General features: G+C 47.4%; 1 protein-coding gene across 1 annotated transcript in view; it reads right to left on the bottom strand.

Annotated features, from left to right (window-relative positions):
* Positions 1-17576, bottom strand: part of LOC142584523 (kynureninase-like) — a 26868-nt gene extending 9292 nt beyond the window's left edge. Inside the window, exons 1-7 of the mRNA XM_075694636.1 lie at positions 17381-17576; positions 9158-9281; positions 8819-8901; positions 8166-8227; positions 6924-6995; positions 6485-6559; positions 4090-4236 (exon numbers count right to left, since the gene is read on the bottom strand). Of these exons, the coding sequence (XP_075550751.1) occupies positions 4090-4236; positions 6485-6559; positions 6924-6995; positions 8166-8227; positions 8819-8901; positions 9158-9281; positions 17381-17576 (759 nt within the window). The remainder of the gene's footprint in view (positions 1-4089; positions 4237-6484; positions 6560-6923; positions 6996-8165; positions 8228-8818; positions 8902-9157; positions 9282-17380) is intronic.
* Between the last annotated feature and the right edge of the window lie 2633 nt (positions 17577-20209).

The raw sequence follows: 20209 nt of genomic DNA on the forward strand, positions 1-20209 counted from the left end.
GGCAAAGGCCTCTCCCATACTTCTCCAACTACCCCGGTCATGTACTAATTGTGGCCATGTTGTCCCTGCAAACGTCTTAATGTCATCCGCCCACCTAACTTTCTGCCGCCCCCTGCTACGCATCCCTTCCCTTGGAATCCAGTCCGTAACCCTTAGTGACCATCGGTTATCTTCCCTCCTCATTACATGTCCGGCCCATGCCCATTTCTTTTTCTTGATTTCAACTAAGATGTCGTTTACCCGCGTTTGTTGCCTCACCCAATCTGCTCTTTTCTTATCCCTTAACGTCACACCCATCATTCTTCTTTCCATAGCTCGTTGCGTCGTCCTCAATTTCAGCAGAACCCTTTTCGTAAGTCTCCAGGTTTCTGCCCCATATGTGAGTACTGGTAACACACAGCTGTTATACACTTTCCTTTTGAGGGATAGTGGCAACCTGCTGTTCATGATTTGAGAATGCCTGCCAAACGCACCCCAGCCCATTCTTATTCTTCTGGTTATTTCAGTCTCGTGATCCGGATCCGTGGTCACTACCTGCCCTAAGTAGATGTAGTCCCTTACCCCTTCCAGTGCTTCGCTACCTATCGTAAACTGCTGTTCTCTTCCGAGCCTGTTAAACATTACTTTAGTTTTCTGCAGATTAATTTTCAGACCCACCCTTCTGCTTTGCCTCTCCAGGTCAGTGAGCATGCATTGCAATTGGTCTCCTGAGTTACTAAGCAAGGCAATATTATCAGCGAATCGCAAGTTGCTAAGGTATTCTCCATCAACTTTTATCCCCAATTCTTCCCACTCCAGGCCTCTGAATACCTCCTGTAAACATGCTGTGAATAGCATTGGAGATATCGTATCTCCCTGTCTGACGCCTTTCTTTATAGGGATTTTGTTGCTTTCTTTGTGGAGGACTACGGTGGCTGTGGAGCCGCTATAGATATCTTCCAGTATCTTTACATATGGCTCATCTACACCCTGATTCCGTAATGCCTCCATGACTGCTGAGGTTTCGACTGAATCAAACGCTTTCTCGTAATCAATGAAAGCTATATATAACGGTTGGTTATATTCTGCACATTTCTCTATCACTTGATTGATAGTGTGAATATGGTCTATTGTTGAGTAGCCTTTACGGAATCCTGCCTGGTCCTTTGGTTGACAGAAGTCTAAGGTGTTCCTGATTCTATTTGCGATTACCTTAGTAAATACTTTGTAGGCAACGGACAGTAAGCTGATCGGTCTATAATTTTTCAAGTCTTTGGCGTCCCCTTTCTTATGGATTAGGATTATGTTAGCGTTCTTCCAAGATTCCGGTAGGCTCGAGGTTATGAGGCATTGCGTATACAGGGTGGCCAGTTTCTCTAGAACAATCTGACCACCATCCTTCAACAAATCTGCTGTTACCTGATCCTCCCCGGCTGCCTTCCCCCTTTGCATAGCTCCTAAGGCTTTCTTTACTTCTTCTGGCGTTACCTGTGGGATTTCGAATTCCTCTAGGCTATTCTCTCTTCCACTATCGTCGTGGGTGCCACTGGTACTGTATAAATCTCTATAGAACTCCTCAGCCACTTGAACTATCTCATCCATATTAGTAACGATATTGCCGGCTTTGTCTCTTAACGCACACATCTGATTCTTGCCTATTCCTAGTTTCTTCTTCACTGTTTTTAGGCTTCCTCCGTTCCTGAGAGCCTGTTCAATTCTATCCATATTATAGTTCCTGATGTCCGCTGTCTTACGCTTGTTGATTAACTTAGAAAGTTCTGCCAGTTCTATTCTAGCTGTAGGGTTAGAGGCTTTCATACATTGGCGTTTCTTGATCAGATCTTTCGTCTCCTGCGATAGCTTACTGGTTTCCTGTCTAACGGAGTTACCACCGACTTCTATTGCGCACTCCTTAATGGTTCCCATGAGATAGTCGTTCATTGCTTCAACACTAAGGTCCTCTTCCTGAGTTAAAGCCGAATACCTGTTCTGTAGCTTGATCCGGAATTCCTCTAGTTTCCCTCTTACCGCTAACTCATTGATTGGCTTCTTGTGTACCAGTTTCTTCCGTTCCCTCCTCAAGTCTAGGCTAATTCGAGTTCTTACCATCCTATGGTCACTGCAGCGTACCTTGCCGAGTACGTCTACATCTTGTATGATGCCAGGGTTCGCGCAGAGTATGAAGTCGATTTCATTTCTAGTCTAGCACCCTCGAAAGTAGTCAGTCAAAGCTGGCTTCCCCGCAGTAACCGCCAACGTGGGGCAAAGCCCGCTTCACCTACGCACTGTGTTGCGTCGATACTGCAAGTCTGATCGAAACATTCATACCAAGAATAGAACGTGGTGGCGCGAAGCGCCTGTATGTATAGAAGGCAATTTTCGGTCACAATCAATCAATATCGAAGCCGGGACATTATACACAGGGCGTTATTTGTTAGACTATACATATTGTTTATAAAATATTTACCGACGATTACGATACTCCCTAATGCGAAATTTGAGCCCAGCTCTATACGTGTTTTCATTTCGCGATACATTAGCTGGCGCGGACAATCTGCCTCGCGCGTCACGTTGCAAATGGAGCGAAGTGCGGCGCGACTGCCTCGCTAATCGGGAGTTCGCAAGAGCCAGCGCGTGGGTGACGCGTGGGCGCGATTTGCAGAAGCCACCGCCGACGGGCTTCCCATACGACGCGCGCTACTCTGGCGCCATCTGTCGCCGCATTACGGTTTTCTTCTCACGCTTTCGCCATGCCCTCCTCCGCTTTCCGCCTCATGGTTCCTCTGCACCCTCCTCTCCTCTTTCCTCGTCCCGTCTTTCATTCCCTCCGCTGCGCTCCGCGTTCGCTATCATCTTTCGCTGTGCTCGTTCGGCCGGTTACGCCGAAGTACGACGCCGAGGCACGCCGACGGTCGCCGCAGTAACGGGCACCTAAGAGTTGCGCTCGAAATGGTGATGAGCGCAGCGAACGTGACTTTTTTGCACACGAATTCCTAGTCGAGGCGGACATACTTTGTCGCCAGTAACGTGATCTTCAGAAGGCTAATTAACAAAAATTAATTGACGTTTAATTTATCAGTGCTTGGGGGCAGTTGCCTGAATGGCAAACTTGGGGGCGGTGACATTTTCATGCAGACCCATCTTTTAACAATCTTGAATATCTCGCCCAATTTGAGATACTCGTCATCAAACCCCAATGCATGATAGCATGCCGTTGGCAAATCTTGACTCGACACAGCCGAACATGCTTGCTAGGCAGAGCGTGCCATATCGACGTTAGGTTTCCAACGTCCTCGATGGTGTCGTCACGGGGCGTTTGGGTCTGATACGATGGTGAGGCCGCCTTTTCTGCGCTCTCGCGGTGCCCGTGGCACTTGGTTTCGGTATTGCCTGGATTAGCCGTTCGATTATGAGTATCTCGAATTGGGTGTGACTTTCAAGATTTAAGAAAAAAATGAGGGTGCACTAAAAACTAACTGACTTCAAATTCGCCATATAAACAACTGTGCTTATGACACTAATAAAGAAGGTTAATTAATAATTTTTTGGTTATTGGTCTTCTGAAGCTCACGTTATTAGCGGCAAAATACGTCCGTATCTTCTAGGAACTCGTCTGCAAAAACACAGCATTCGCTGCGCTTATATCCCGTTTATAAAAAAATCTGTATTCTCTAAGAAAAATAACACCCCGTGTACTATATATGCGAGACCGGCGCCCAAACTCATCATCAAGACCGGCACACTTCGGGTGCAAGTCGTCGCACTTATTTCACGACGCTTAGCGCCGACGGCTACGCGATTGTCAATTTAACGTCGAACTGCGCCCAAGGTGACTAAATTGCATGCGACTGCCATTTAAAGAGACAATGACATGGACACATCGAGGAATGCGTAACGTTTAAATTGGGCTGCGACACCATCCTAATAATACGTCGCGGATGTTCTCTATTAAGGTGGCACTTTATATGTCAGAGTGAGCTTCTCTTTTTCATACATGATAAGATATACATGATATATCAGACATGATCAATCTATCTGTCAGTGCGTAGTGGTTCGCGGCGCCATAAATAATAGTTTTTTTTTTCATTTTCGCAAGTGTGTTTGCTATACCTTTTTGCGAGCGGCACTTGTGATTCCCTGGATGTCCAGAGCCTGGCCTGTCTTGTACTGCACTCCGGACAGGAGCAGGAGGGCGATGGTGTCACCGTCTTTCTCGATGACGTCGTAGATGTCCTCCTCTCTGAGCAGCTCATCACCCTTTTGCCCAAAACAAGGTGGCGGCAGAATTATTTCGACGCAGATGCAACATCGACTTTCCTGCCACGAATCAGTGTCTTTGATGCGTGCGCAATATGTCGTGCAACATCGACTGTGTGCGGGTGAATATCTATGAATGTCAGAGAGAGTAAAACAGAGGGAAAACGCGTCAAGAGAAATACAAAATTGCAGCTATCAAAAACGATCATCACATGAGTAAAATTACGCTACACGCGCGCCTGCAGAAGCCATATTGGTCAGTCTTATCGTGAGCGAGGGCTTGTTAACCAACGACGCTAAAACAAAGCTCGGAGAGCGACGCTACCGTGAAATTTTGGGACCATGCAGCTAATATTGACGTCATAGATTTTGACAGCGTCCTTTCGGGTGTAGTTAATTAATTCTGATTGATAAACAAAGATCACATTCGATTAAAAAGGAAATGAGCAATGAGTGGTAACTTTTCGACAATTTTCTTACGTAAGAATATCACAAATACGCGAGAAAAAAGAATCCGTGACGTCACATTGAGGTCATTGGTGCCGCTGTGTTGGCGCGAAATTTGAAAAAGAAAGGAAATTTTAACGTTATTTTCTCAGCTAATAGGGAACCGTCTTTGACCGAAGTTCAACAGTGTTGTATGGCAACCTAAACTTGTTCGGGAGCTTAAAATGTCCCTATAATTTAAACAATCCTTAAGCTTCCTTGAACTTCTTTGAAGCACGTATTACACATTAGGAGGGAAACACAGAAATCATCTCGTTATCACCAACAACGTCACCGAGCCGAGCTTCGTAATTAGCCGAACCTCGTCAGTCCGCATTAGTCGAAGTATATGTACGGCCGCGTGTACCACGCATTGTACTTGTTTATCTACGTCACTGAAACGATATTTCAAACCAAACTCATGTTTAAGAAATTATGGATTCTCCTTTAATGATTCATGTAAGATAACCAACATCACTGCAAAAGATAAGGTTAGCAATTTGCTTATCGAGCAGTCGAAGTGTATATACGCTCGCGTGTAGCACGCACTGCACCTGTTTAGCCACGTCACAGAAACGATATTTCAAACCAAACTCATGTTTAAGAAATTATGGATTATCCTTTACTGATTCATTTAAGATAACCAGCATCGCTGCAAAAGATAAGATTAGCAATTTGCTTATCGAGTAGTCTAAGTGTATATACGCCCGCGTGTAGCACGCATTGTACTTGTTTATCCACGTCACTGAAACGGTATTTCAAACCAAACTCATGTTTAAGAAATTATGGATTCTCCTTTAATGATTCATTTAAGATAACCAGCATCGCTGCAAAAGATAAGGTTAGCAATTTGCTTATCGAGTAGTCGAAGTGTATATACGCTCGCGTGTGGCACGCATTGCATCTGTTTAGCCACGTCACTGAAACGTACGATATTTCAAACCAAACTCATGTTTAAGAAAGTATGGATTCTCCTTTACCAACACAACACAAATCGCGGCGGACGGAGCTGGGGATCACGCGGACGCCGACTGCGATGTCAAGGAGTTTACGGCGACGTACAGAGAGGTGCTTGGTCACTGTAGGAAGGAACGAAGAAAATATCCACAACCCCACGGACGCCTAAACAGGTCCCAGGCGGTCGACCTGAGGCGGTTGCAGACGGGCACTTTCACCAACCCCTACCACCTGCACCGCCTGTGGCCCGCGCTGCACCCGTCGCCCGGCTGCCCGTGGTGCGAGCACGAACTGGCCGATATGGCCCATGTGCTTTGGGAATGCCAACGCCATGAGGAAGAAGGACAAGGAGGAAGGGGGAAGACAACAGCAGGACCCTCTGAAGCAGGGCGCCTCGCTGAGAGATGGCAAGCCGCCCTCCTCAGCGAGGCACCCGAAGGCCAGGAGTGGGCCGTCCAGCGGGCCAGGGCTGTTGCCGAGGATCTCTAAAGATTTTCCTCGGGCGATGGACCCCTGGCAGCCTAGCCCCGGGCACCAACATCAATAACCGTTGGACAAATAAAGTTTATTCCTATCCTATCCTATCCTTTAATGATTCATTTAAGATAACCAGCATCGCTGCAAAAGATAAGGTTAGCAATTTGCTTATCGAGTCATCTAATGCCAGCGATATATCTTACTAACAGTTGCATAATTTCAGTTTTTTATTATCTTTTTCTTTGGGTAAAAAGAGATGTATGTGGGCAGGAGCGTCGCGTTTGCGACGTCGCACTCAGTGCGCTTCTAGAAAGCTGGTGGCCATTACCTTTCTGGAGCGCAGGAGGATCAGGTTGGACGCCAAGTCGAGGCCGTGGTGGCTCACCTGGGACTGCGCAGCATACTGGAAACATTCGTTTTGGTCAGCTGCCTAGGTAATGCAAGCCAGCGTCTTAGGTTTTCCTAGTTTATGACTAAAGTTCATGAAAGCTTTGCTCACGTCAAGCACTCTATATGTCCGTGTGCCTTGTGTGCGTTGGGTTTGCGTGCGTGCGTGCGTGCGTGCATGCGTGCGTGCGCGCGCGCGCGCGCGTGTGTGTGTGTGTGTGTGTGTGTGTGTGTGTGTGTGTGTGTGTGTGTGTGTGTGTGTGTGTGTGTGTGTGTGTGTGTGTGTGTGTGTGTGCTTGTGTGGGTGCGCGCGGGGGGGGGGGCATTAAGAGCTTGTTTTTCTTGCGTGACTGTCCGAATTTTCCGCTTTGACAACTGACCATGTCTGTTGAAAACGCATCCTCTTCCACGGCCACCTTGGTTCTTGTCCCTTCTGGTCTGTAGTACGTCATCTAAGAAGAGAGAAACACTGTTCATTGCACTAGAACCTGCTTGAACGACGTTCAAAGTCCATTTAAGCTTTGTTTAACGCGTGCTTACATAAAAAAAAATAATCTTGAAAAAATCTGAATCTGACAAATATCTGAAACAGGAGCTGCCTCCGCAGCTGAAGTAAAAATATCATTGCGCCTTTTCACTGTCTTTTCCCAGTTTTGATGCATTCGAAGGTTGTGCGTATCTGAAAGGCTGACGAATAATTTTTGACTGCTAGACCGATTGCTGGCGTGAAAGCTATCAGGTGTCGCCGTGCCTCTGCCTTTTCTGACCACGATCTCCTTCGTCCAGATGTGAGGTATTACAAGGGTAACAATGCAGGAAGTCGTCTACAGATGCAAGACGTAATAGAAAAGACATTTCAGGGACTTTGCGTTGCGATAAGGTACTAACCAAAAAGTTGAAGAAGGTGTTGGCACCGAGAGAAAGGGTATGAGTGATAACGCAGTAGTTTTTAGTGTAGATAGGCAAGACTTGGGGCGACAGTAGAAAGTTGACTAAAGCTGTGCTAGTGTATTACGCTTCTACAACATCAGAAAATGTGGCTCATAGATAGAGGAGGCTTGGTAAGCTAGAAAATGAAAAAGGGAAGAAAGAAAAATGAAAGAAAGCGCCACAAGAGGTGGTTGGCGACTTCAACCGCGAAGTTCCCGGATCTGCCCGCCATGACGTCAGGTATTTTGACAGCGTTCGGTGTATATATATATGTATATAGTTGTTTAATGACGAAGGAGTATAGCAATGCATGCTAATTAAAGCAACCACAGACTCAGCCTAGCAAGCTTCAACACTCTTTCTTCCGCTAGAATTGCCCAAATATAGAAAAAAAGAACATAGAAAGGAAGCACACTTTGATGACCCCGACGTCACACTGACTTGTCGGCGCAGCAGTTTTGGCGCAAAATTTAAAAAAGTGGTACAATTTAGCCTCCGTGTTCTCCACCTTCGTCCGCTAAGTAAATGAGAATAGAGTTTTTAAAGAATGCTTTAGGAGTCTAAACCGACCTGATTTATATGTAGAATGAGTGAACATATGTAGGGCTCTTCTCGAAGTGAATCAAACCGCAAAGAGTCGGTTCACTTTTTTTTTTTTTTTTTTTGCGTGGGACGGGAGTGTGCTCGCTTACCATGAGCAAGTGCAGGTTGACGGTGAGCCCGTTCATGAAAACGATCTCATCACAATCGGCCCCTGCATGGCAAGAAGTTTTGGTTTCCGTGATGATGATATGTAATACATACATTTCGTACGCGGCATATAAATACTAGGCCAGCAGTTTGATTTGAAGTATTATTCACTGAACTACAATACCGGTGCTGGTGTAAGACGATTATATGAAGGCACAGTTTGAAGTGAGCCTCTAATACAGCGGCTTGTCCTACCCATACCATTTAGACATATAATAATCGGATGAATTAACAATAAAATGATCAAATATTATGAAGTGATGTGAGAGAATGCAATTATAAATTAGGCAGAAACAAGTTGTGAGCACCCATGCCGTCATATGTGTACCGTGCATGCAAAAGATCTCGCAATTGAGATCCTTTTCATTTTCGATTCTGTGAAGTCATGATCCTAAACTTAATGCGTTCTTTTTTTTAACTAACGCACTGGACTTGTTTCATCTTGCCACTGTCACGACACGTCTGCGTGTAGACGTGTCTAATGTGTACCGCTTCTTTCGGGTAGATTCTATTTAGCTCAGAGTATACACTGTGGTTAATAGACATTCTATACATCTATAGAGGGAACCGTATATATATATGCAGCGGATCTCACCCACGAGATCAGCCATGAGCTGCTTCGGGCACAAGTCGGCCGTTGAACCCGGTAGGTGGCCTTGCCAGAAGCACTGCACGGCCCTGCAGCACACGTACAGTCGTTGTAGAAAGTCTCGAAGCCACGCGGCGAGTTGAAAAGCGCAGAGGCCCGAGGGCGACAAATTTCAATTATAGGCATGATGAAGAGAAAAGAAAAAAATTGCACACTCATGGTGGTTTCAGCTCTCGAAGGAGGAGGGTTAGTGGATATATATGGGGAGAGACCCTTGTACTTTCAGCGGACATCATATTCAGCTGCTCCTTGTAAGCGCACAGATGCCGTATTGTCCGCGGTCACCTCTTTCCCCAGTCGTCCACGACCTTCTGAAACTCGCCGTCCACAGCTTTCGGCTTGGGGCCGCACAGGTGGCCGCTCATGTAGATGCATTCCTGCTCTGTTGACTGGATGAACTCGGGATCCACTGAGATGTGAATAAACAGTTATGGCAGTATAAGGCATTCAGCACCAAGACATAGTGCGTGCGCGCGCGCGTGTGTGCGTGTGTTTGTGTGCGTGTGTGTCTGTGTGTGTGTGTGCTGTCCACGATGCCTTGCGCGTATAAAGCAGGTATAAAGCAAGCCAGGATTCGCCCCCCCCCCCCACCGGCATTTCTTTTTTTCGTTTCTGCTGCGCTCGAATCATTGGCGAAGCGCCATAATGAAATAATTGTATTGGAATCGTTAGATCAGTTCAGTTTATCGTTCTTTAAGTACAGTGAATTGGTAAGAGACAATATACATACGAGGGTCCCAAAGTCAAATACTGCAACGGGACCCTCGGTTCCCAGCCCATGGCTCTCCAGCATCTGCCATCGCTAACACGAAGCCAGCATTGTTGGAGCAGCCGCGTCATAGATTAATTCGAGTTTTCACTGGTAAGCATGCACAGAGAGACGAAAGCCACAAACGCCGAAAGTGCTGCTACTCGATCGCCTGTCCGAGTCTCTGTTCGAATGTATAAGGTATGTTGGCCTACCTGTGAAAGAAAATAATTGTCATACACCTGAGAGTATAACGCGAAGCTACTCAGACGGAAAGCTTCGCAGTTGAAGAAAACTTCGTCCTGTCCTGTAGTGTAACAAATCCGTGACCAACGCCTCTCCGGGCTGGTTGTTTTAACAAGCGAGCTCTAACCAGGAGGCTTGAGACCGTAGGGCGATGGCGAATTGACCGGCAGCTCGTAGCATTGTGACAAAGTGCTCCTAATCTCTTCTACTGCAATGCCCTCGGGCGAATGTAGGTATTGAAATAAATACCAATACGAAAAATCAGTTCTGCGAAAGCCCGCAACGTGGGGGAAGTTTCGTGAAAGGGAATAATTGTCATCCAGCTTAAAGTTTGTTTGCGGATGCACTGTGCTTTCTGCGGTCATTGGACGAATATGAACCACATTGCATTAGAAAGCTTACTGTCTGCCGCTCTCCAATTACACCTAATATTATCGCCTGGCTTGAAGCGTTACCTGACGGCAATCAAAACAGTGTGAGCAAGAAACGGCGTTTTTGCTTTACTAGTCTCCTTTGTACTGTGCTTCCGGCAAAACTGTTCAACAGAACAAAATGAAGTTTGCCGTACCTTTACATGAAATGTTATACAATGTTTCTATGAAGAAATTTATACAGGCGCTAATAAAAATGGGCAAAACAATAAAAGTTTATGAATTGACATCATTTTTTTTCCTTTTCAACGCACAAGAACAATATTTATTGGTTTTCTAGGCTACAATGCATTTATCACCTATGTGAAGTTGTTTTCTGCTGTGATGAACAGTTCATGAGTACTTCAAATTATCAATTTATGCTATACTTGGTCACGCATTACCGAAGAATATGCAAAACTATTCAAACTGGAACTGAAATTTTCCGTATCAAGCAGCAAGCCCTTCTCTGCGATTCTATGAAGAGAAAATTGTCTTATGTTGATTAAGGAATCTACAAGGGAGCAGTGAATTTAGCTAATTTTTCTGCTGGCCAGGTCCGTGCAAACTGACATCCTTTTTCTTATACAGGCTACTTCACAACGAGTGCTGCACATTAGTAGAGTCGTGCAACGTCTTGTACACTAGCGCTCACTAGTTTTCCTAAGCAGTGCTTGAAACAAAAGATTTCCAACAAACAATAAATCTCACAGACGTTTTTTGCTGATAGCGCCATCTGTGCAAAAAAATATATATATATATATATATCAAGCTGTCTCACGTCAGTTCCAGCATCTGTCAAAAGTGGCGCCACTAAACATTACAAAGCGGGCAAAACGCGGGTGGATTCTTTCTCCAGGTTTGAGTGTTTGGTTCAGTGCAGTCGTCGCGCCTACCCCACACTCCTTCAAGCACACGTGTGTGCAACCACGCCACCAATGTAGGTCAACGAGAGCTCACTCAATTGTGGCTGCTGGGAGAAAAAAGAAAAAGAATTAAAGAAAAAAATCGCCGTGCACAGTACAACACGAGTGAGCTAGCCAGCAGTTTAGGCTATTGTGCCATTGTGTCAAGGAGAATTGCAGATAAAGCAAGATTCTAGAAATGTCCTGCGTGCTAACGTTTGTTCACAGGCAGGTGACTATGAAAGCATTTTTGAAGTGCACACATAACTTTCCCTCGCCTCTTTATATTTGCTGGGCTCGTAGCACGACATCTGCAAACTTGCTTTCCCCACGCGGTGAGGTGCGACGTGTTTGGCGGAGTACTGTGCTTGCCCTAAACCCGCCGTGGTTGCTCAGTGGCTATGGTGTTGGGCTGCTGAGCACGAGGTCGCGGGATCGAATCCCGGCCATGGCGGCCACATTTCGATGGGGGCGAAATGCGAAAACACCCGTGTGCTTAGATTTAGGTGCACGTCAAAGAACCCCAGGTGGTCGAAATTTCCGGAGTCCTCCACTACGGCGTGCCTCATAATCAGAAAGTGGTTTTGGCACGTAAAACCCCAAATATTATTATTGTGCTTGCCCTATATCTGCGCAATACCGGTTGAACGAATGGAGTGGCAGCAGACAATGAGGGAGCCTTATTTCTCTCGACTGCATTGAAAAGTGCGGTGGCTGCGTGACCCGCAGCATTCCAAGCCCAGCGCAACAAACCAAATGTCACGTTTTCTGACGCCCAATGAAGTTTTGAAACATGTGGTTTCCAGTAGGTGGTCTTCTCATTGAAAGATATATGTCGTATTTACCCGCGTAATCATCGCACTCGCATAATGGTCGCACACCCACATATGTCCGCTTTCTTGTTGCGAGTAATCATAATCATCGTATCCTCGAAAATCACTGCATGCAGCGACTGCCGTTTGCTTGTTGCGATGTATGGCGGCCGATCGAGCAGAGTTTTCCGCCATTGCATGCATGCGCAACAGCGCACGCGCGCTCGAAAGTATCTGAACTTATCAGAAAAAGAAAAGAGAAAAGCACGGAAGCGCGAAAAAAGGCAGACAACATGTGCACCGATGTGTGAAGTTCTGAATGTTTGCACGCCCCTACTATAGTAACCACGCTTGCTAACGCGTACAGCCTAGCTCTGTCCATGGCCATGCACATTACGCGGTGCGCGTGCGGTATTACTTTATAGTACACAGCAATGAAATACCCAAGGTGGACAGCCTTCCAATCCTTGGCTTACACTTACAAAAAGACAGGGGCGGAGGATACGCCATACAGAAGCTACAACACATGACCACGCAGATCTTGCGCATGATGAAACGAGTTACCAGCAGGAAGAGTGGACTTAAGGAACAGGACCTGATGTGACTGGTGCAGGCTCTTATTGTGAGCTCCATTTTGTACTCGGCACCATGTCTAAATTTCGGCAGTGCGGAAGTGGAGGCTCTCGACCGGCTGATACGCAAGGTGTGTGAGCAAGCGTTCGGACTTCCACCCGTGCAACGGCCACTTTTCGCCTCGAGGAGGCATGGACGTTCAACAAGGCACATGAAACCACAGAGGCCCACCTGGTAAGCCAGAAAGAAAGGCTACAACTTACAACAGCGGGACGCTACGTCTTGAAAAATGTCTTGGATGTTCCCTACGGAAGACCAGCATACCCACAAAAATTCCAGCACTAATACGGGAAATCATGCACGTCTCACCGATCCCCAGGAACATGCACCCGACCTGCCACGTCGGACGGCGACAAGCCCTAGCGCAGGTGCTCGCGAGGAAGTATGAGAACCACACCGATGCATTGTAGGTAGACGCGCAGCCAGCACCGCAAGAAGCACCGTCTCCAGCGAAGTCCACAAACACGGGACCAAAATAACTGCGTCGTCGGTTTCCGGAGCGAGCGCTGCGGAGGCAGAGGAACCCATCACGACTACACCGCACTGGGAGTGCGTCATAGTTCTGACTGACTCTCAGACGGCAAGCAGAAATTTTGCCAGGGCCAACATTTCTGGGGCTGCACACCGCATTTCGAGTGGTGCGCACCAGCTCCCACCATGCGCGCAAATCGCGTGGACTCCGGGGAACGAGTCCTTACGCTGCAGTCAGCAGGCACACGCCGATGCGCCAGAGCGCATGCGCACCGGGAGCCGCGACAGGGACTCGCCGAGCAGTTCCACACATTCGCTCTCTTCACGGGACAATAAATGGTGTCCCGCACATAAATTAGAAACCGCCGCAACAAAACTAGGCTGCCGATCGAATCCCACCATTACATTTTTACCTGTACAGTTCCGCTCTTGCATCGTCCCCTCTTTGTCCTGCCTGCTAGGAACCTGAAAACACTGACCACTTTATACTAGCATGCCGTCCATTCAGAAGTCACAAAAAGAAGTTCGAATTTTCATTCCGAAATTTGGGTATTGCTTTAAATGCTCAGAATACCCTCTCCTTCGGGGGTTCTTCATTGGGCTTTAGCCACAGCACTATCTGCGTGGCCATTTGCGACTATCGCTATGACAGAAGAAGGCTACCATGTTATTTCTCGAAATCAATAATTGGGTAGCTCATTAAATCATTTATTGTACGTGTGTCTGAAGTTATTCTAATACCACCAAAAATACCACGAAATTTACTGTTTATATGTAATTAGTTATATTTATTTCTGTATCTGTAAGGTAAATCTATTTCCTAATTATCATAGACGTTCTATCTCACCCTGACTTACTTTTTCTTTTAATCTTTTCTCTCACACCTCCCTCCCTCCCCCCTCCTTCCTTCCCTTTAATCACCGGCCTCTTTGATCACCTGAAGAAGGCCTTCGACAATGTCGCCCATGCAGCGGTGCTCGAGGGCCTGACCCAACTGGGTGTCGGAAACCGAGCATACCAATGCGTCCGAAACTTTCACACCGACCGGAAGTGCCGGATCAAAGTCGGCGAGCATGAAACTGACATTATAGAGCTGGGGAGCCGAGACTCCGAAACTCCAGAGGGCGAAACTCCGGAGGGCGACCAACTACACACTACAGCTCATTCGCCGGGTGGCTAATCGGCACCACGGCATGGGCGAGGGCGATCTGCTTCGACTTGTGCAGGCATACATAACCAACAGAACCATGTACTCGACACCATATGTCAAACTCGCAGCCATGGACTTAGCCAAATTAAACACAATGATCAGACGAAGCACAAAGGCAGCCTTGGGCCTTCCGGACCACGCGGCCACCGCAAGGCTAGAGGCCTTAGGCATGCATAACACGATCGAAGAGCTCTTAGACGCTCACCACACAGCCCAAGTCCGTCGTCTCTCGCTAACCCCGGCTGGCCGCACAGTCCTCCGGAAGCTCAGTCTCGAGGCTATCCCCGAGGTTACAGAGTACATGACGATTCCGCGAAAGGTCAGGGGGCATATTTATGCCCCACCTCTACCCAGCAACATGGACCCCGAGTTCCATCAGGCCCGTCGGCAGGCCCATAGTGAAGCCATTTGGCGACGCTACGGCTCGCAAGATGGAGTGGTCTACACAGACGCAGCCAGACACCCTCGCGGCGACCTCATGACCGCGGTGGTAGCGGATCACAACGGAGGATTGATAGAACATACAACAATCGCGGCTGGCCGAGTGGTGGAAGCGGAGGAAACCGCGAATGCCATGGCCATGCATGCGGAAGCGAATACCGTCATCAGCGACAGCAAGCAGGCCATCGGCAATTTCGTCCGTGGTAGAATTTCCAAACAGGCGTACCATGTCCTCACACGACGCCCCCTAAGCGGCTTGAAAACCTTCGTGTGGACCCGCGCTCACGCGGCTGTGCCCGGCAACGCGTCGGCTCACAGTTTGGCTCGAGATCTCGCGCGCCGAGCCTCGTCCGCGGATGCGGACGGCGTGAATGAGGAGGAGAGACACGAGGAACCCTGCGAGACTTATTATGAAATAGCCCATCGGTATCGCTTGAGGCGTCGCGCGCTCCCACCACCGGCCAAGCAACTCGACAAAACGCAAGCGGTCGCGTTTCGGCGACTTCAGACAAACACATACCCACACCCAGAATACATTAACAAAATCACAGGGGGCAAGGAAAGCGACCAATGTAGGCTCTGTTCAGAAATAGGAACACTCACACACATAATGTGGGAATGCATCTCGCTCCCGTTCTCTCATCCCCCCGTCAGCAGCGAGACTGACTGGACAGCCTGGCTCAGTTCCGGTGAACTGGGCGGAAAAGGCCAAGCAGTCCCAGGGCCTTATTTGAGCCAAAACCCTCAGCCACGTCCCCCTTTACCCTTCCCCCTTTCAATAAAGTTTATCACCACCTCTTGGCAAATCCCACGTAGTGGGTAAGCGCCATAAGGGAAGAAACAAGCAAGCAAGCTTTGATGTACGCTGACGATACCGCCTTAGTTTACTCAGTGGACTCCCTCTCGTCATTACAAGACCCTATATCTGGTGAACTGCTAAAAGTAGCTAGATGGTTTTCAGAAAATATACTAGCCCTAAATACTGATAAAACTAAGTATATCATATTTCACTCTAACAGGAAAATACTAGACTGCAATGACTTCACTTTGACTCTAGCGAACCGAACTCTGGATTGTGTTGATTCATTTAAATATTAAGGTGTTACTTTAGACAGCCACTTGCACTGGAGAGAACAAATTAGCGTTGTCTGTAGAAAACTCGCTTTCAGCTGTTACACACTGGCCCGTGTTCGGCAATATTTTCCTCGTGCTTTGTTTCGTTGCATGTACTTTTCTTTGTTTCATACCCACATGAGCTATGGTTGTGAAATATGGGGCCTAACATATAAAACTTACTTAACACTTATAGTGCAGTTGCAAAACGCGCCCTAAGAATAATAACATTTTCCTCTGTTCATCACCCAAGTAGCGTTCGGTTTACTGACCTTCGTATTCTTTCTTTCACGGCGTTAAGAAATTATAAGACCACTTGTTTAGTTCACAAAATACTCAACACCAACTTTACCTTACCCAACACCATATTTAACTTCCTACGTGCAAACACCAGGCAAGCAAATAACTTTAACTTAAACCTTCCTTATTGCAGCAATGTATACGGTGAACGATTAATAGAGTTCTTTGGCGCTATAACTTGGAACACTGTGCCTGTAGAAATAAAAGTAACCAGAAATTTTGATCTTGTATGTAAACGCTTCTTCTTGTCTAGCCAAACGTAATAGCTCTTCCTTAAAAAAAATGTACTTGTTCATGTGAAAAATGTTCTTACTCATTGAACAGATATGAATTTGGTTGACCTGTATACGTACTTTTGTGTATTGGACCAGCTACTAGCCACATAGGCTATTGGTCCAACTGTTTTTGTATACTCCCCCCCCATTACGGGACTTGTTTAAATAAAGATCACTTTTTGATTGATTGATTGATTGATTGATTGATTGATTGATTGATTGATTGATTGATTGATTGATTGATTGATTGAAGCAACTTCCACCCCGAACCGATACCACTAACATACACGCACATCCTGCAACCTTATCGCCTTTCAAGAACAACACTACCACCGTCTCATAATGCTCTCACGTGAGAGGAAGCCGTAGTATGGCGGAAAATCCAAACAAACACATATCCACACAGTTGAGTCTCTATACCACGCCATACATCCTGCTCCGTATACTTATATGTGCTCACATAGCGATCAATGCGTAATGCTTTACCGCATGGTGTGGGCTTATGCAGACACACCAGAGCTCACACCCATAACACACCCCACCACACGGCCATCGCGGAGGCAGCGCTGTCCAGCTCTGGCTCGACGGACCAGCTCAACCTAATGGTCAACCGAGCGAGAAGGGCAGCTAAGGCCGCTGGACTCCTGTACTGAGGGGACCACATGCTACAGAGCGGAGGAGCTAGTTACGCTCGCGTGCTCTTTTGTGTAAGGTCTCCCTCTCACAGACGCAGGTCACATGTGCTTCAATATGGGCGATAAGCTTGCTGACGCTAAATATCAGCACGTCCAATGTACTGAAACTATTTCCGCCGCCCGCTATAGGAAGTGTGTGCTATGGCTACGGCGCTGCAGCTGGCAAGCAAGATTTCAGCGTTTGTTGTCCATTTACGTGTGCGCGGTTACGCTGTATGCGCAGTGAAATGCCACATGTAATTATTATACCTCCGGTCAAGTCGGCAACCTTGGGGATGACGAAGCGTTCGCGAAATTCCCTCAGCGGGTCCTCACAGTCGAGCCGCCGGGCGAAGTCGATGGTGTCGTGCCTTAAACCCCACCTGTCGGCCAGCGAGAACAGCTCTTGCCTTGGCGTCGTCCCCACGTTGGCGGCAACTTGCACGTGGTCTCGGGAGCTGCGCATGTGAAAGAGCTCAGTCGAGGTTATCAGCTTATCTGAATTACAACGCGCACGTGCGCTTAAACCGGGCTTCCCCCGCACGCTCTGTTTTGACGCACACAAGGCGCGAAGCTTATTTTTGTCTGGCGAGGCAGGTTTGACAGACGGAAAGGTCACTGACACACGTGTGCACACTGATAACTGGTGTTATATAGACGCGTAACAACCGAGTAACCGCCTGAGGATGACAAGAAAGAAAAGGGCATCAAGGGCATCGTCTTCTTTCCGTGCTTGTTGCGCGTCTATTTCACGCCAGTTATCATTCACCAACTAGCTCAGAGGCAAGTTTTACTAAGGTATACACTGCAGTTGCATTCGCCACGTTGCCCAATTAAAAGAGGACAGCACTACCCTCGAGGTAACATCGACGGAGTTCTGAGACAGAGCTCATTATAACGACACAGGATGTTTCAAGAGTCCACCGTTCCAGCGATGATGTCGTTGGGGCGTAATGAGGGCTTCGTTTGCTGGTAGTGCTTCCAACCGCCTCGATGCCTATTTCTTAAGTTCTTATGTGAGGGCATTCTAAGAAAGGGACACAAAATAGAAACACCAAATTGAGTTTACACTGATTAAGCATTCTTTCAAAATTCTGTGTTAGCAGATCTCGCAGTAACTGATTGATTAAATAGATAAGAAAGTGAAGCTTAAATATAATTATTTGAATTTCGCGCCAACATCACAGCCTCTGAATGTCAGCATGTCGTCACAAATTTCAAATAATTTTTTTTTTTTAGTATTTGGGCCTTGCTGGTTCAGTACCAGTTATTAGAACTTGCTAAATTCATACTTTGACTCCCTTATCCTACATTGCCATCTGTCTTAACCGATAAATACATTAACTAGGCCTAAGCATACGCCGCCGAAATCCATGACGTCAAAGCGAGCTGGTGCGGCATCTTCAAGGTGGCGGCACCACTTGTCTTTTGCATCCTTCCTGGTTTATCAAGTTTTCTCTCGCGGTATATAAGAGCGACATTTTGGTGTTGAAGAAGTCTAAATTGTCAACGCAGCTCCAATAATTCTTTTCCCTTTCAACTCTTAATTTATCTGCATTAAACGAAGTTTCAAACCACCTAAACCCTTTTTTAGGCTTGTAGCGCAGCTCAGAAAGAGCAAAAAGTAAGGTAGAAGGGGTATAATGAATGGGAACGGAAAATAGAGTGAGCGCTTCATTGAGCGCTTCAGGTGGAAGGGGATTCATTACCCCTTCCACCTTCCTTTTTGCTCTTTCTGAGCTGCGCTACAAGCATAAAAAAGTCATGACATACCAACTCGCCCAAACTGCCGCGCTTTTCACCTAAACCCTAGAGACAAATGCTGGCAAGCCTCCATGTAGGCGCTGCGGCTGCTACACGCATGCGCAGCTAGAAGAAACGCGCGTGGCACTCGACAGTATTTCAAAATGAGTAAGGTATTTCTAACCTGCTGCGCGATCTTGGAAAATTTTGCTCTGTGCGATGATGTCGCGATAATAGGCCGTGTTCGGCATTTCGAGACGGCCTTTAGAATCATAATTAAAGAAAAAAAACATTGTCCGCGGATGTGTGCGACTCTGAGCAAGCGAGGCGCTAATGACAGCGAATTCTCACACTCTTCGGAAGTATGAAGCGTCCGTTTGTTAGCGGTTTTTAGTTAAGATTCATCACCGACGCTCCGGTCATACGGGCACGTCGGCGGTGTTGGTGGGCGACGCCGTCAGCTTTCACCGCCCACAGACGTACAAACTCCCAGCAGGCCTCCAAAGTGGAGATGGTGAAGTGAGGCGCGAGAAGGAACAGTTAAGTATTACTGGCTTTAAAAAGAAAAAAAAATAACGCACACATAGGTGCTGTTATTTGAACGAGATATACGCAAGATAACTTTTATTTTATAAGCGTTGATCATTACCTCTCTAAAGCAAATTCGCGGCTTCGACAGACGTTGCGTTGCATATGCGTTTGATATTGACCACGCCGTCGCACGCCGGCCTTTACCGCCGTGCGAAAAGCGCTGCGGAAAACTTATCAATATTTCCTAATGTTCATATTTGCGAAGTGTCGCTCTTTGCGAAAACCAAGCGAGTGAGTTTATGCAGGGCAGGGGTACTGTGCACTGTTAGGATCGGCCTGCAGGGGTACTGCCCTGCGAAGCTATCTCAGCCCGCTGCAGGTGCTTCCATCGATCCGCGGTGGTGACACCCTTCAGAGAACCAGCGAGGTCAGCGCTAATCAACCATGAACTTACTTCAGAGAACTGCGGACTACAGCAGCTCTGTAATTTGGAGGCGCCGGACAAGGGACAACCGGCGGCCACGCGGCTGGGGTCGGGCGTGACCACCTGGCTACGGGGACGCAAGACAATGGATACCACGACGGCCACGTTGCGACGGTCAGCTCCGAGTGCTGCGAAGGTCGTCTGCCCTCGGAGGGGAGGGGGGGCAGTGAAAGTGCGCGTGTGTGTGTGTGTGTGTGTGTGTGTGTGTGTGTGTGTGTGTGTGTAAGCCGTCCCACAGAGAGGCGGCTTGTTTACGATGTATGGACGAACGTTTTGCCTCACCTAGGGAAGACGAAGTGCTTATGAGCAGCTGTTGTCGGCTGCTAAAGTGTGCTCGTCGT

This window comes from Dermacentor variabilis, chromosome 6 (assembly GCF_050947875.1).
Source record: "Dermacentor variabilis isolate Ectoservices chromosome 6, ASM5094787v1, whole genome shotgun sequence".
Classification (NCBI taxonomy): domain Eukaryota; kingdom Metazoa; phylum Arthropoda; class Arachnida; order Ixodida; family Ixodidae; genus Dermacentor; species Dermacentor variabilis.